Source organism: Nothobranchius furzeri, chromosome 2 (genome assembly GCF_043380555.1).
Source record: "Nothobranchius furzeri strain GRZ-AD chromosome 2, NfurGRZ-RIMD1, whole genome shotgun sequence".
NCBI classification, from domain to species: Eukaryota; Metazoa; Chordata; class Actinopteri; order Cyprinodontiformes; family Nothobranchiidae; genus Nothobranchius; species Nothobranchius furzeri.
Genome location: NC_091742.1, coordinates 78,161,765 through 78,177,647, shown reverse-complemented (window position 1 = coordinate 78,177,647; position 15,883 = coordinate 78,161,765). Strand labels below are relative to the sequence as shown.

At 43.3% G+C, this 15,883-nt stretch overlaps 1 protein-coding gene across 2 annotated transcripts in view; it reads right to left on the bottom strand.

Moving 5' to 3' along the window:
* The window catches only part of LOC129157143 (zinc finger and SCAN domain-containing protein 31-like), a 36,605-nt gene extending 23,232 nt beyond the window's left edge, over nt 1–13,373 (bottom strand). The window contains exons 1-3 of one of the 2 annotated variants that reach the window (XM_070548021.1): nt 12,008–13,373; nt 9,756–10,009; nt 6,303–9,551 (exon numbers count right to left, since the gene is read on the bottom strand). In XM_070548021.1, coding sequence (XP_070404122.1) covers nt 9,501–9,551; nt 9,756–10,009; nt 12,008–12,176 — 474 coding nt within the window. In that variant the 5' untranslated portion in view covers nt 12,177–13,373 and the 3' untranslated portion in view covers nt 6,303–9,500. Of the gene's footprint in view, nt 1–6,302; nt 9,552–9,755; nt 10,010–12,007 lie in introns of those variants that run through there. The other variant, XM_070548020.1, reaches the window with a different exon arrangement.
* Between the last annotated feature and the right edge of the window lie 2,510 nt (nt 13,374–15,883).

The following is a 15,883-nucleotide window of genomic DNA, read 5'->3' as shown; positions in this document are numbered from 1 at the left end:
GCTCCCCAGAAGCCTCTGTGTAATTCATACCCTCTCCAGGAGTATTAGTTATACAGTGTTTATAAAAGCCCCTCAGACATCACTGACATGTTCTAATATTATCAGATGAAAAACTAAATTATCACACATGCTGTCTCATCTGCTTCTTTTCTAAACCTGCAAAATGTAACAAAATCATTTGAAAGCCACTATTTGTGGATTCTCTGAAAGTTTCCATGGAGTGTGTGACAACTTATTTTTTCATTGATCCTATTGTCTAATCTCCCAGCTGAAACAAGCATCCTTAATAATCTGTACACAGGAAACTTACCGATGGTGTAGTAAAACAAAAGGTATAATAATTTATTATTAATAAAACCTTGTTGCAGCACTAAAGCATAACAATGAGATTTTGCATTAAATATGCAAAATATTTACATATGAATTGTTTTAGAGCCCTTTTATTGGCAGAATCTGATATTAATTTAGTTCTTACAAAAAATGGGTCCCAACATGGTTTGTGTGGCGTTGACATAGTGTGACATCATAGGCACAGATCCCCGGTCCTCTAGTTTGGAAATGGAAATATGGTCACCCTACATTAAACAAACTGTCCACCCGGGCTTTTGCGCTGCACAGAGACGCTTCGCTGCCTACGACTGAACGTCAGTTGAGAGTCAGTCTCATGCAGACTGACCAATGAAGAGAGGGCCTCAAGTTAAGACCCTCTCCTCATTGGTCAGTCCACACGAGGTGGGTCAAAGGTTACTCTGGGCGGGTTACGTGTTGTCAGGCATTCAAGTATTGAGTATATTTACTGCATATTACAGTAAAATATTCTGTATGTGACCACATTATGGTGATCCTCGGGTCGTGATGATGGAGCCCTTGAATATTGTTGCCCAGGGTACAACAAAGTGTTAATCTGGCCCTGGTTCCGCCGTCACATTCCCGCAGAAACTGGTTGATCACACCGGGGCCAGACTACTAGCATGTGGTTTTACAACCACAATGTCCTCGGAAGCAAAAACGCTTTTAAAAGGGAGGGAGGAGTCCTAACTGTTGCTGCAGGCGTGTTGTGTGAGAGTGCAGTTATATACTGGTTAATATATTTTTGGGTTCAGTTGCTTTCATGTGGCCTAATGTGAGTCTATTTGGGATCATTGGAATGATCAGCAGCATTTCTTGATGTGACTTTATGGCAGCTGCCCAGGGCATCATCGCAAGGAGGATGGCATTCATTTACTTTTGTTTTATTTGGTATTTTTTCAGTCATTTTTGGAAATAGTGATCAATTTTGATTAATTCACAGCCTATGTTTAATTACATTTAAAATAAATGTCAACAGATGAGATCAAACAAAACAGATGAGAATTGCCCTTAAGCTGTTTAACTTGGACCAAGCATTTTAGGTCACAGATAGTTGTAGCTTAGGGTCTCTGTCTATATACCTTATAAGACAATTTAGGTGATGGCATGTTGTTTTTCTGCTATTGAACTGTTTTCTAATAATGTTGTGTTAAATAAAGTGAAGGAAGGAGAGAAATAACGTTTCCCTAGCAGTTTTTAAAAATTTCCCCATGTAATCCGATTAATCGATTAATCGTGTCGAGACCCCATCCGATTAATCGATTATCCAAATAATCGTTTGTTGCAGCCCTACTGATCACAATAAATTGATTTACTTTTTTCTTTCGTCTTTCTCATCCAACCACATAAATCCCTGTGCGTACTTCTACAGTACTCCTGAAGGACAACAGAAATCAATAACAACACAAAAAGTATGGCGTGTTGTGTAAAAACCGCTATTTTCAGCATATTTTTGGGTTCGACGTGCTGCTACCAGCCGTACAGTGTGAGTAGTCGAGTCGCATCAGAGAACTGGGTTGTAGTGTGAGCTTATAACTCATAAGATTTGCTCTGCGAGGAAGTCATACAGTTTGAGCTGAAGCTGAGTACAAAGCTGTGGGAAGTAGGGGTGCTGAGGGTGCTGCAGCACCCTCTTGTGGATGACAAATTATAAGCATGTTAGGGCTGCAACAACGAATCGATAAATTCGATGAAAATCGATTACTAAAAGCGTTGGCAACGAATTGCGTCATCGATTCGTTGTGTTGCGCAACTCTTCCAAAAGCCCCCCCCCCCACCCCCCCCCCGGCCGCCGTTGCGCACAGACCGGAAGCAAGTCAGATCAGCGCGAGGGAGAGCCGGGTGAAGCAGCGAGACCCAAAAAAGTAAAAACTTCTAAAGTTGCAAGCATGCCGAATCAGCGAGGAGGGAGAGAGCTCTGTGTCCGGGTAAGTTAAAAACTTTTCAAAAGTGATTCACCCAAGCCCCGGATTATTACACAGGCTAGACATGCAATAAGCTTGTAAAAAAAGTCTATAAAATCGTAAGCGCGACACTATTAGATAGGCAGGGGGGGGGGGACTCGCGCTGCTGCGAGCCGGTTCCGCCGTCACATTCCCGCAGAAACTGGTTGATCACACCGGGGCCAGACTACTAGCACCACAATGTCCTCAGAAGCGAGAACGCTTTTAAAAGGGAGGGAGTACTAACTCTCGCTGCAGGCGTGTTGTGTGAGAGAGAGTGCAGTTATATACTGGTTACTATATTTTTGGGTTCAGTTGCTTTCATGTGGCCTAATGTGAGTCTTTTTGGGATCATTGGAATGATCAGCAGCATTTCTTGTTGTGACTTTATGGCAGTTGCCCAGGGCATCATCACAAGGAGGATGGCATTCATTTACTTTTGTTTTATTTGGTATTTTTTCAGTCATTTTTGGAAATAGTGATTAATTTTGATTAATTCACAGCCTATGTTTAATTACATTTAAAAATTAGTTGTTTGACATCCCCAATTATAATAAATGTCTACAGATGAGAATTGCCTTTAAAGAGCAAGTCACCCCCAAATAAACTTTTTTTTGCTGATAAACTAAATAAACGAGTGTCTAATCGTGCTGCAGACACGTGTCGTCAATAATTTGGCACTTCAGTGCATCTTAGTTCAAATTTAAATATTCTGCCTAAAACTAGCAGTGTTGTGCCGTTGTCAGGTAAAAACTCTGCACTGTATTTGAATTTAAATCTGCCACCGCTATTGGCTAAGAAGTATGCTATGATGTAAACTGGTACATTATGATGTCAAAATGCTGTTGTGAGCCTGAGTGTGTGTGTATTTGTTAGCGGCTCCGCCCTCTCGGTCTGCCAGGCAACAGCATGTGTTTCATTTTTCACACATGAAGTGGGATTGGAGTTAGACTCTGGTAGGGGTTGACTTGCTCTTTAAGCTGTTTAACTTGGACCAAGCATTTTAGGTCACTGATAGGTGTAGCTTAGGGTCTCTGTCTATACACCTTATAAGACAATTTAGGTGATGGCATGTTGTTTTTCTGCTATTGAACAGTTTTCTAATAATGTTGTGTTTAATAAAGTGAAGGAAGGAGAGAAATAACGTTTCCCTAGCAGTTTTTAACATTGTCCCCATGTAATCCGATTAATCGATTAATCGTGTCGAGACCCCATCTGATTCATCGATTATCCAAATAATCGTTTGTTGCAGCCCTAATGCATGTTGGTATTCTATAAGGAAAAGTATTTTATAAAGTATTTTATAAGTACTGCAGCAACTTCCTAACACACACACGAAAACACACCAGACTCCATTTCTCAACAGTTTTGTTTACAGCATTTGAACAGATTTGCATCTCCTCCCCCTGTGCGGGAGCGCAGCTTACTGATGCGCTCCGGCTTCGGCGCAGCGCACGCTCCTGTCCCCACAGATGAGCTTGTCCAAGCGCACTGCAGCAAAAACCCGTCACTACACACCTTATGCACTTTTTTCAGATATGCATTACCTATGGCGTTTAAAGCGTGCCACAACCCGTGCACGCGCATTGGGTCCACAGCGCGCGTGTGAACGGGACTCGCGAGCGGAAATATACATGGCGAGAGGTCATTTGTGCACTGAGAGGGAGCAAACTGTGTCTGTGAGCGCACAAGGATGTGCACAAGTGACAAACCTGCGTGCGCGCGTTGTCAACGAGCACACGGCAGAGGAAAACGTGCGCGCGCGGCAGCCTCTGTGCGCGCTCGGCAGCCTCTCTGCGCGCTCGGTTTCTGACTCCTGCTCGCTCGGCTGTAAGGGTTTTGGCACTCTGGAGGCGTGGCCTGTGGCAGATCTTCTCTGTCCTCTGATTGGTTAGTGTACCCCGCACTTTACCCTCTACCTATCTATACAAAAAAGTCTGCTATTCAAGTAGTTGCTGGCATAGCTCAGTTGGGAGAGCGGGTGACTCTCGCCCCGGAGGATCCAGGTTCGAGGCCGGGCAAGGGAAATGCAGTAGATGTCATGTTAACTTTTCTTAATTTCAGGTATTTTACAGTTGTGACCGTTCAACTGTCATTAAACGTCCGAATGTTTGCTGGGCAGTGTTTTAAAAAGTGCACATAAGCTAGATGGTTTTAACCATATAAAATTACATTTTTTGTGATACTGGAAAAATACATACTGAAATAAAACTACTGATTGAAAACTTTATGACTGTGGTTGTACAATATATGACTCACTAATACACTGCAAACTCCCTTAGAGTGGGGCTTCCAGAGAGAGAGAGAGAGAGAGAGAGAGAGAGAGAGAGAAAAGTTCTTGCCTCATTAATGAATTGTTTATTTTTTTCAGTATTTAATTGACAAATTATCCTTTCAAATAATTAATTGATGAGTTACATAATTGTCCATTTAGAATTGTTGAATGGACTGAGTCAAGTTTGGTGCACTTTATATATTTCAAAACATGTTTTTTTTATTTTAATGATGCATATAAATAATTTAAATGTTAATTTAATGAAATATTTCTATTTTTTCATTACCTCACCCTTGTTTTGACAAAAACGGGACCTTGCTGGATAATATCATGGAGAAACTATTTGTTCACAGTACATGGCTCCGTGAGGATCTGTGTACCAAAGGAGGAGATACTCAGAAATCTGTCTGCAGATTGTTACAACCCAGACTGGAAGTGGTGGGCTGTAATAAGAAAGGAGACCAAACAGAGGCGTGGGGGTTCAACAACTGATTTATTTAACAAAAGTAAGGATTTACTAAAGCAAGTTAGTGAACAGAAAATGGCCAGTGAGGACTCTCCACCAAACCGGAGAGACCCAGTGAAAGCAGAAAAACAGTAGGCTTTGTAGGCAGCACCACACCCTGAGCCCAGGTGCCTCCAAGGCTGCTTAACGAGCTGCCTACAACAGAAGAAAAACACAATTAAACACAAATGAAAACCCAATGAGACGGTGGGGGCATCACAACACGTTCAGGACTACCCAAACACCAGTAATTCTTGACTGCACTGATCTGAGGTGTCAATGGCCATATTCCCCTCTCTTCCAGAGTCATATATTTTCCTCAAGTTCAACTGCACTCTGAAGAGGCTCATTTGGATTGTGCCACATAGGCCAGTGACCTTTGTCTCAGCACTGTATGCTGGAACTATCAGCGACCAACCTGGGAATCTGGTGTGATGAAAATGCTACAACTAGAGATGGTCATCTTGGTAGACAGGGGGTTCTTCATTGATGACATTGTGCCCTGCAAAGTGTGCAGGCCAGCTTTCCTTTCTGGCAAACCTCAAATGTCTGCATGTAAAGTTATAGAAACAGAAGCCATAACATCTCTGAGTGCATGTGGAGCGCTCCATTCATCTGGTCCAAGAACACAAGCTTTTTGATTGTTATTCCCCTCCTTGCATTTGTAAACAATCAGCTATATGCTGTGGTTTTTCTCCTTACCAACTTTTAAAATAGCCCACTAGTGAAGGCCTGGGCAAAGAAGCCTGATGTCTGAGAACCTCAACATATGTACGGCAACCACACTGTATATTTACACACTTTCATAAAGAAGCTGCATATCAAGCTTTCATTCAGATGACCTTCAACAGTGCTGCACCCTGCTGAGGGACATCCGAGTAAAACCTTGAGATGGCCATTTTCTGTTCACTAACTTGCTTTAGTAAATCCTTACTTTTGTTAAATAAATCAGTTGTTGAACCCCCACTCCTCTGTTTGGTCTCCTTTCTTATTACAGCCCACCACTTCCAGTCTGGGTTGTAACAATCTGCAGACAGATTTCTGAGTATCTCCTCCTTTGGTACACAGATCCTTACGGAGCCATGTACTGTGAACAAATAGTTTCTCCATGATATTATCCAGCAAGGTCCCGTTTTTGTCAAAACAAGGGTGAGGTAATGAAAAAATAGAAAATTTCATTAAATTAACATTTAAATTATTTATATGCATCATTAAAATAAAATAAAAACATGTTTTGAAATATATAAAGTGCACCAAACTTGACTCAGTCCATTCAACAATTCTAAATGGACAATTATGTAACTCATCAATTAATTATTTGAAAGGATAATTTGTCAATTAAATACTGAAAAAAATAAACAATTCATTAATGAGGCAAGAACTTCTCTCTCTCTCTCTCTCTCTCTCTCTCTCTCTCTCTCTCTCTCTCTCTCTCTCTCTGGAAGCCCCACTCTAAGGGAGTTTGCAGTGTATTAGTGAGTCATATATTGTACAACCACAGTCATAAAGTTTTCAATCAGTAGTTTTATTTCAGTATGTATTTTTCCAGTATCACAAAAAATGTAATTTTATATGGTTAAAACCATCTAGCTTATGTGCACTTTTTAAAACACTGCCCAGCAAACATTCGGACGTTTAATGACAGTTGAACGGTCACAACTGTAAAATACCTGAAATTAAGAAAAGGTAACATGACATCTACTGCATTTCCCTTGCCCGGCCTCGAACCTGGATCCTCCGGGGCGAGAGTCACCCGCTCTCTCAACTGAGCTATGCCAGCAAATACTTGAACAGCAGACTTTTTTGTATAGATAGGTAGAGGGTAAAGTGCGGGGTACACTAACCAATCAGAGGACAGAGAAGATCTGCCACAGGCCACGCCTCCAGAGTGCCAAAACCCTTACAGCCGAGCGAGCAGGAGTCAGAAACCGAGCGCGCAGAGAGGCTGCCGCGCGCGCACGTTTTCCTCTGCCGTGTGCTCGTTGACAACGCGCGCACGCAGGTTTGTCACTTGTGCACATCCTTGTGCGCTCACAGACACAGTTTGCTCCCTCTCAGTGCACAAATGACCTCTCGCCATGTATATTTCCGCTCGCGAGTCCCGTTCACACGCGCGCTGTGGACCCAATGCGCGTGCACGGGTTTTGACACGGGTATGACGCGATAATTACCTTTTCACTTTTCTCTCATGTTTAACCCTCCCACCGTCCTAATGGGTGTGACCCTGTGAGGAAAGTTGACCATTGCGCAGGGTTGATGGTTTATCCCATAGGGTTCATGTGGTAGGGGTGAGGAGTGGGCACCACCTCACCCCTACCACGTGGATCTTAGGGATGGATTTAAAAATATGAAATAAAACAACAAAATGATGGGCCTGAAATGCCAGACTCTTGTTATAAAAGGCTCCATAATATGTATTATACTGGTGTTGTCTAGTTCCCCGTTTCCCATCTGATATTTATAGTTAGATATTTTATAAAATGAACTGCCTGAACAAGTTATTTAACAATCATTTGTGAACTTGTTCTTTTTTTTGGTGAACGTAAACCAAACTCTCACTTATTTTTCCTGATGAATAATAAAGTGAGCTCTCATTCTGGCGTGTGAACGGGTTTATGAACGGCACTCTACAACAGTTTGAGAGCTCCAGATCTCCACGGAGCTAGTGGAACTTTCTAGTGGCCTGCCACAACATGACTGATTAACATAAACTTTAGGGCTGCCACAAACGATTCATTTATAAGTCGACTAATGGCAAGTTTTGATGACGATTAGTCGACTAATCGTGTGTCATGCATTAAAGTACTGCAGCAATTTCCTAATGTTCTGATTTCTCTCACATACGGCAATAAAACATTCTAATTCTGAAGTTTAGCCTATTGCACTCACTACGATGCTCTATATACCCATCATTAGCTTCTAGTTTGAAGTTACGTGCAATCGAAAAATAAAGACAAGTTTATTGCTTATCAAACAACTTTTAATTAACTTTGTTGTTGTAACATGTTAATACAAGTGCTAAATGTCAAATGGGTGTAAGCAACTAAAACTAAAACTAAAAAATGACTTGTGCTCACAAACTGAAATGTATCCTGCTAAAATAGTCACACAAGGTTCTGGTTTACAGTCAGGAAAGATAGCATTTTAACATGTTTAACATGAGAGCAGATGCTCCCAGCTGCAGAGAAGATCTGCTCAGATGGGGTGGAAGTGGCAGGGATGCACAGAAAAGATTTAGCCAGCTTAGAAAGTGTGGAGAAACAGCCTTCATTTTCACTCCACCATTTGAGAGGATCATCTCTCTCAGAAATTGCAGCTTCTCAAAGATACACCTTTACTTCCCCTCTCACTATCCGGACCCTTCTGTCCTGGCATCTTCCTCCTCCTGCTCACTCTCATCACTTTCTGTATCGGACTGAAGGAGAGCATCCAGAGCAGACTTCTCAACTACACCTGAATCATCAGCCCGCTGCAGTTGTGTAAGCTCACCTGTTCCAGCTTTTGCTTCTTCTTTGACAGCAAGCACTTCAATGGTCCCTTGCACTCTGATGACATCTTCAGGAGCCAAAAATGTTAGCTTTTTGTATCTGGGGTCCAAGGCAGCTGCAAGAACAACCATGTTTTCTTTCCCTTCAAAAACAGTACAGATGCTTCCCCATCTCTGCTTTATCCCTTTTTCTGCATCTGCACTGGAAGATTTCCCTGAGCTTGTCTGAAATTGTCTGTGGTTTACAGACCGTACCAGACCTTCGATGACCTGTGGAAGACCTGAAATGGTTGTGTACTGTTGACCACTAAGGTAAACAGAAGCGGTCTCAAAAGGCACCAACCCTTTCTTGAGTTCATCAAGCACTTCTCTGGCTTCAAGTCGATGTACTGCTTCCCTCTTGGTTTCACCTCAGGATCTGAAAGAGTGGCAGCGAGAGGCCATCGCTGTTCGAGGAGTCTGTCTATCATGTGGAATGTACTGTTCCATCTTGTGCTGACATCTTGGATCAGTGAATATTTTTTTCACATTCATTTGCTCCCGTTTCATCTTCAGCTTTGTACTTGCCAGCTCTACTTTGTTGAAGTGCTCCACTAGCTGCCTAGCAGCCCCTAATGCTCTGCTGATGCAGGTTTCTTTGAGAGCAGTGTTCATTAGGAGCTGGAGTGTGTGTCCAGCACAGCGGATAGAGGCCCAGGCATGTTTCTCTTCAAGCGGTCTCATTGCTGCTACCACATTAGACCCACTCTCATGAACTACTGCTTTAATTTTAACAGGCAGGATTTCTAACTTAGCTAAAACCTCTTCAATCCAAGTCATTATATTTGTACCAGTGAGCCTCTCCTCTAGAGACATGGTGGAAAGGTTGAAGCTTTTCATGTTCCAATCGTTGCTCAGAAAATGGCAGGACACACCAAGGTACGCCTCTGTAGCGCGGCTGGTTCACACGTCAGCAGTCAGGGAACCATTCACAGCTCTGAGGGCCTGCATTACCTTAAAGATAAAACATTAAAGTTAGTTCAGATGCCAAATTTATAAATGTTTTTCAAATAAAGCATGTTAAGATATAACACTGAGAAAAATATATACTATGCTTTAACTAATAATAGTTTCTTATCATAAAATGCATCAAAATCTACTATTATTTTTATGTGTCCAGAGACAGAGACAAAGACACACACACACACACACACACACCTTCTGGAAGGTCGTCTCGTATTTCTCCTCCATCATGGTGGTGAAATGTGATCGGTCTGGTAGATAGTTTTCATAGTATTCTGGGTTGAACTTCTTGATCACATCTTTAAAACCTTGATCCCTGACCATGGACAGGGGTCTCATGTCCGTTACCAGCATGTTCAAAATGGTCAGGACGTTGGCTTGTTGAGGTGTGCACGTGGTTGGCATTGTAAGAAACTCATCCATTGTAGAAGAAGAGCGATTTTTTAGCACTGTAACGTAGCAAGATAAAATAAATCCTTATCGTTTGTAACATTAGAGCAAATATGTGACACACAAACATGTTCTAAACATAATAAAATACAGTTGTTCCTAGACCTATGATAGTGTCACCTTACAGAGTTTGAACTCTACTCGCTTCTCATTTGTTTTCGTAAAATGCTCCCAAACCTTTGAGCTCCGTTGCGGACTCGTCATGATGTGTTATTTCTCCGGTGGTTGTGATTTGAATGCTGAGCTGGATTGCTAATATCGCGCATGCGTGCACAAACCTAAATGTTTTCCATGTCTCTGCTTCGGCACATCTGATTTACGTTGGCTCCTCAGGAGGACATAACATGCTTCAGATGCCTGTTAATCGCTTATTCCTTTAAGTCAGGTGTGTGGCAGCAGTTAAAAAGGCAACATGGAAAACAAACATGCAGGACAGTGTGCCCTGAGGACAGCAGGGTTGGGAAACACCGGAGTAGATAAAGCCACCACCTATGATTTTCACATATTATTCATTGAAGATGAGATTTGTTACGCACACAGGTCTCTACACATTTCCATGTACTACTGATCCAACAGGAAAGTACCATGCCAGCAAATGGGGAGGGCCAAACTGAGAATAAAAACTAATAGAGATTCAGCCTTTTTGACCATCGACATATAAATATTGGACAGTGGGTTTCCATAGGCTCCAATAACACGTTTTTGAAGAAAAATGGGAGGTGGCCACCACCGCCATTTTGACCGTGTCACAGGTTCCGCCAAGCCCAGACAATTCCACAAAAAGGGAGAGAGGTGGAGCTGAGGGTGGGGCTGTAAGGCTGGGATCAACTGACAACACCCAGTCGAACTAGCTACAAGCTAACCTGAAGCTAACGCGGAGGTGGGAGCTAAGCTAACAGAAGTAGCAACCTAGCTACAACCGAAGTTAACTGTGCACAACACCAGAGCTTCTGAGCCAGAGATACGTCGGGCTGACCGCTGGGTAAAACTGCCACAAGCCGGCAGCCGCACGGCAGACAAGCGCCGCTGCGATCTGAGATGCGCAGAGCTGCCGCTGGGGAGAACCGGGTGGAAAGGTTTCCATCCCAGAGCTCCACAAGTCGGCAGACCGTGCAGCAGACAGAAGCCGCGATCAGACAGAGATGCGCCGAGCTGCGGGGAGAACCGGGTGGAAAACAGAGGTCTCCCGAGAGCTACACAAGCCGATAGTCGGAACCCAGCTCCAACCAACATGTTATATTTCAACCCATTTTCTAAAGTGCAGCATTATGTTAAATGCACTGGGTTTTACCCTATTACATTTAAATTTCATGGTTAAACAGTACATGTTAAAATCTAAGCTCAGCTTGGCAGTGACCTAAAATACATAAATATAATATTACTTACCAGGGGTCGCATAGTCTTGTTTGAACCGGTTTTTTTCAATGTTTTTTATACCAATTTAAATCCAACCCACTGAAAAATAATCATTTATGGATGCGTAGCTGTACACAAAAACTACCAGACACAAGAACAGTTTCTTTCCTTCAGCCATTTTTCTCCTGAATCTATAGATTATTTTACCATCCATTTATTGTAGTTTTTAATACTTATTCAGTATGCTTATGGATATGTGTGTGTGTGTGTGTGGGGGGGGGGGGATGTATATATGTGTGTGTGTAAACGAACATGTGTGTGGGTATACATGTTCTTATGTGTTTTTAGGTATTTTTACTCTCATTTATTGTGGTTGTTGTATGTTTTAGAGAGCGAACATCTACCGAAGACAAATTCCTTGTAAATGTACTTTTACTTTGCCAATAAATTTGAAATCTGAATCTGAACAAAGTAGTCTTCCTCCCCTAGGAGTAAAACATTAATAGCATAAAGTCCGCTAGCTGGAGATGATCTACACAAGAAAGCAGCTTTCTACACGCCTTAAATAATAACAGGACACGACTCCGGGCTAAATTATTGTCCCAGTCCGTCTCTGCACGAGTCCCGCTGGTGTTTCTTACCTGCTCCGTGTGAGCTGCTCCGTGGTTCCGAGCTCATATCCGACAGTCTACGCTGACCACCAAGCCCTTCCTCGAACTGGGCCAAGGCTTCTTCAACCTTTTTGATGATTTTTCTAGCAGTAGCTACTTGCTTGCTGACAAACTCCATCAGAGACTCTCCTGAATCCATGTTTAACCCAGAGACTCAAATGTTCACCTCACACAACAAACAACTACAAGCTAACTTTGCTAACACTCCTTTACTTCTTCTTCTTCTTCTTCCTGGTGGTGGTCAGCAATCAATGAACTTGTGAGTTATCGCCACCTGCTGGTCTGGAGTCTGAACAGAACGTCACCAATAAGCCTAGTGAACTAGACCAAATTCTTGCTTTGCAAAGATTGCTCTCTGTGAAAGAAACCTTCTAACAACTCATTGACGCAAAAGTAAAAAGTTTAAATAATACATTTATTTAGTCTGGCTTGCCAGGCTAATACTTATCCTCCTGACACCCAAATTTGTATTTGGTGTGATGTAAAAATAAAATTTAATTAAAAAATATTAACAGGTTTCCTAGAAAAAACAGAAACAAAACACATTTTAAACTTAAATTCTATATAAAATGGTTCTAAATATAAAAAAGGTCTAAATTGAAGAGAATAAAATATTCTAGTGCAAGAAGCCAATGTTCATATATGTGGACGCAGGGTCTCAAGGGGTTAAAGGTGGAATATGGAGCATTTTATTCAAAAGCTATATTTAACCCTCCCACTGTCCTCATGGGTGACCCCGCCAAGAAAGTTGACCATTGAACAGGGTTCATGGTTTATCCTTTGAGGTCCATGTGGCAGGGTTGAGGCGTGAGCACCACTGAACTTGAAATGGTCATCCATGCCTTTATCTTCTCCCGTCTAGATTACTGTAACACTCTTGTGACATGTTTTAACAAAAAAGCCCTTGACCGCCTTCAGGTGGTCCAGAACTCTGCAGCGAGGCTCCTAACTGCAGCAAACAGAAAAGCTCACATCACTCCTATTTTAATGTCTCTGCACTGGTTACCCATTAACTTTAGAATTCATTTTAGAATCCTGACTATTACTTTCAATGTGGTCAAGCTCCTCCCTAGATTACTGAACTGTTAAAGCCTTATGCTCCAACTCGAGCCCTCAGGTCCACACACCAGTGGAAGTTCCAAAGACCGTCACCTTATTGTGGTGGAGGAGTTTGAGTGTCCTAATGATCCTAGGAGCTATCCAGGAGGAACATGAAGGGTCCGGTGTGGATCGGGTGGCAGACCAAGGCGGGAGCCTTGGCGGTCCAATCCCCAGACAAGGAAACTGGTTGTTGGGACATGGAACGTCATCTCACTGGCGGGGAAGGAGCAGGAGCTTGTGGCAGAGGTTGAGCGGTACCGGCTACATATAGTCGGACTCACCTCGACACATAGCATTGGCTCTGGAACCCAAGTCCTTGAGAAGGGTTGGACACTCTCCTTTGCTGGAGTCGCTCCGGGTGAGAGGCGGAGGGCTCTGGTTAGCTTTGTGTAAGTCCCAAGACTCTCTACCTTTGTGTTGGGGATTGCCCCAGGGGACGAGAGGGTAGCTTCCCTGCGCCTTCGGGTCGGGGAACGGGTCCTTACTGTTGTTTGTGCTTATGCGCCAAATATCATTTCAGATTACCCACTCTTTTTGGAGTCCCTGGGACGAGTGCTACAGAGTGCTCCATCAGGGGACTCCATTGTCCTGCTGGAGGACTTCAATGCTCACGTGAGCAACGACAGCTTGACCTGGAGGGGTGTGATTGGGAGGAACGGCCTGCCTGATCTGAACTCGAGTGGTGTTTCGTTATCTGACTTCTGTGCAAGCCGCAGTTTGGCCATAACGAACACCATGTTCGAACATAAGGATGCCCATCGGTACACTTGGTAGGAGTGAATTCATGACCTTGGCTGTGTCATGCACTCTGGCACAGTGTCAAACAGAAACAGTTGTTAGAGGGGAGAAATGGTTCTTTCATCACGTTACATTCCTGAACGGGAGTGTCAGAGTCGTCCCCCCCCCCCCCCCCCCGACAGAAAATAGTGACTCACGGCATTCATTTGCATTAGAGACCACAGTATATGTAATGCTCTTTAAATTAACAGCAAGTTTGTTATAACTAACAAAGATTTTAGCAGTAGACTCCTATAGAAGAAGACACTGTTTAATAACTTATAAACTACTTGTTTATCTGTTGTTCCTGCTTCAAACACAAATTACCATTAGCATAGCAGCATGGCAGCATAGCTAACAAGTACAGGAAGGTGGAGTCTGATTAGGGCTGTGTGCATCCTAAAAATGCTGCATTTGAAGGCTAATTATGTCACAGCAACATGACTAAGGCCCATTTTGAAGTATTTTATGCTTCTCTGCAGGGGCAGATACGCCTGTGACCCGAACAAGCCAAGCAAAACAGGTAGACAACCCCCATATCTTTCTGAAAACTTATTCATTGATTTAGGTCCATTATACTCTAACCCAATTGCATCCAGGGACTTGAAACATGACACAAGGTGACCTGACCAAACATTTGTGATCATCTGGGCAGGGGCGGCGTTAGGCCCGGCTACTTTGGCTGAAGCCCAGGATGTTTCATGAAGAGCCCCGGATCTAAATTACGGAAGTAACATGCAGTACCAAAGTTCAACAGAGAGGGAGCAGCTGGCAGTAGTTTGTATACAGCCTGCTTGAGCCTCCACCACTGAAGAAGAAGCCCTTCAGCAGCCGGTGTCGGTACAAGATCTGCTTGGGTGCAAGATCGGCTCGGGGTCCTTCGACTGCCGATGACGTCAAACCCACTCGGACAAAATACACTACACATCTATACTATTGGTAAGAATTTCGCAGTTTCGTTATTAAAATACCGTAAATCCTCCAATACAGGCCAGTGTCATGTTCTGCGGGTGGAGGTGGCAGACCATGTGTGGTGGTGGGTTCCAGGAGGCAGAACCCACAATGAACCGACAAAGACAACAACCAGGAGGGAGGTATAAATACACAAGGGAATCAGGAACACATGGGCAGAGTAATCAGGGACAGGTGAGAACAATAAGGCTAATCAGGGTAGGAGAGACACAGTCAGGGAGGCCGGGGCGGATCATGACAGTACCCCCCCCCCCCCCTTAAGGGGCGGATACCAGACGCCCACAAGCCACAGAACACAGGAGACACAGGGATGAACGAAGACCAGAATAGGACACACATGACCAGGGAACACAGAAGATGAGACCAGGGAACAAACACAGTCCGGGGCTGCGGAGCAAGGGGCTCTAAGATCAGGCGGCACTCTGTCTTACGACCACTTGACATGACACCACGAAGTCTTGAACCACGACGACTTGACCTGAGACCACGAAGACTGGACTTGACCTGAGACCACGAAGACTTGACTTGACTTGAGACACGAAGACTTGACTTGACTTGAGACAGCAAATGTGATCACTTCTCTCTGTTAACCCATAATAAAGACATTAAAGAACCAAACTTCATGAATGTTTTATGTGACAAAGAAGTATCTGTTCCAATCACTCTATCAGAGAAACATCAGAGTTTTAGAAATAACGGGACACTCAGTAGAGCCATTATATTATATTTTTTACAAGTGTATGTAAACTTCTGACCACAACTGTATATGATGTTGTTGACTAGTGCGTGTGTGTGTGTGTGCGCGCGCGCTTGTGTGTGTTAAGCCCCGGATCTTCTTCAGTCCAAAATCCGCCCCTGCATCTGGGTTTCACCAAAGCATACACTAACATTCCCCTCTTCGAGGCAGCTGGTTCCTAAAGCATATTATGAAACAAAATATTTTGACCTTGAACAAGATTCAGTATGTTTCACTGTCATTGCTCAGGTGTACAACAA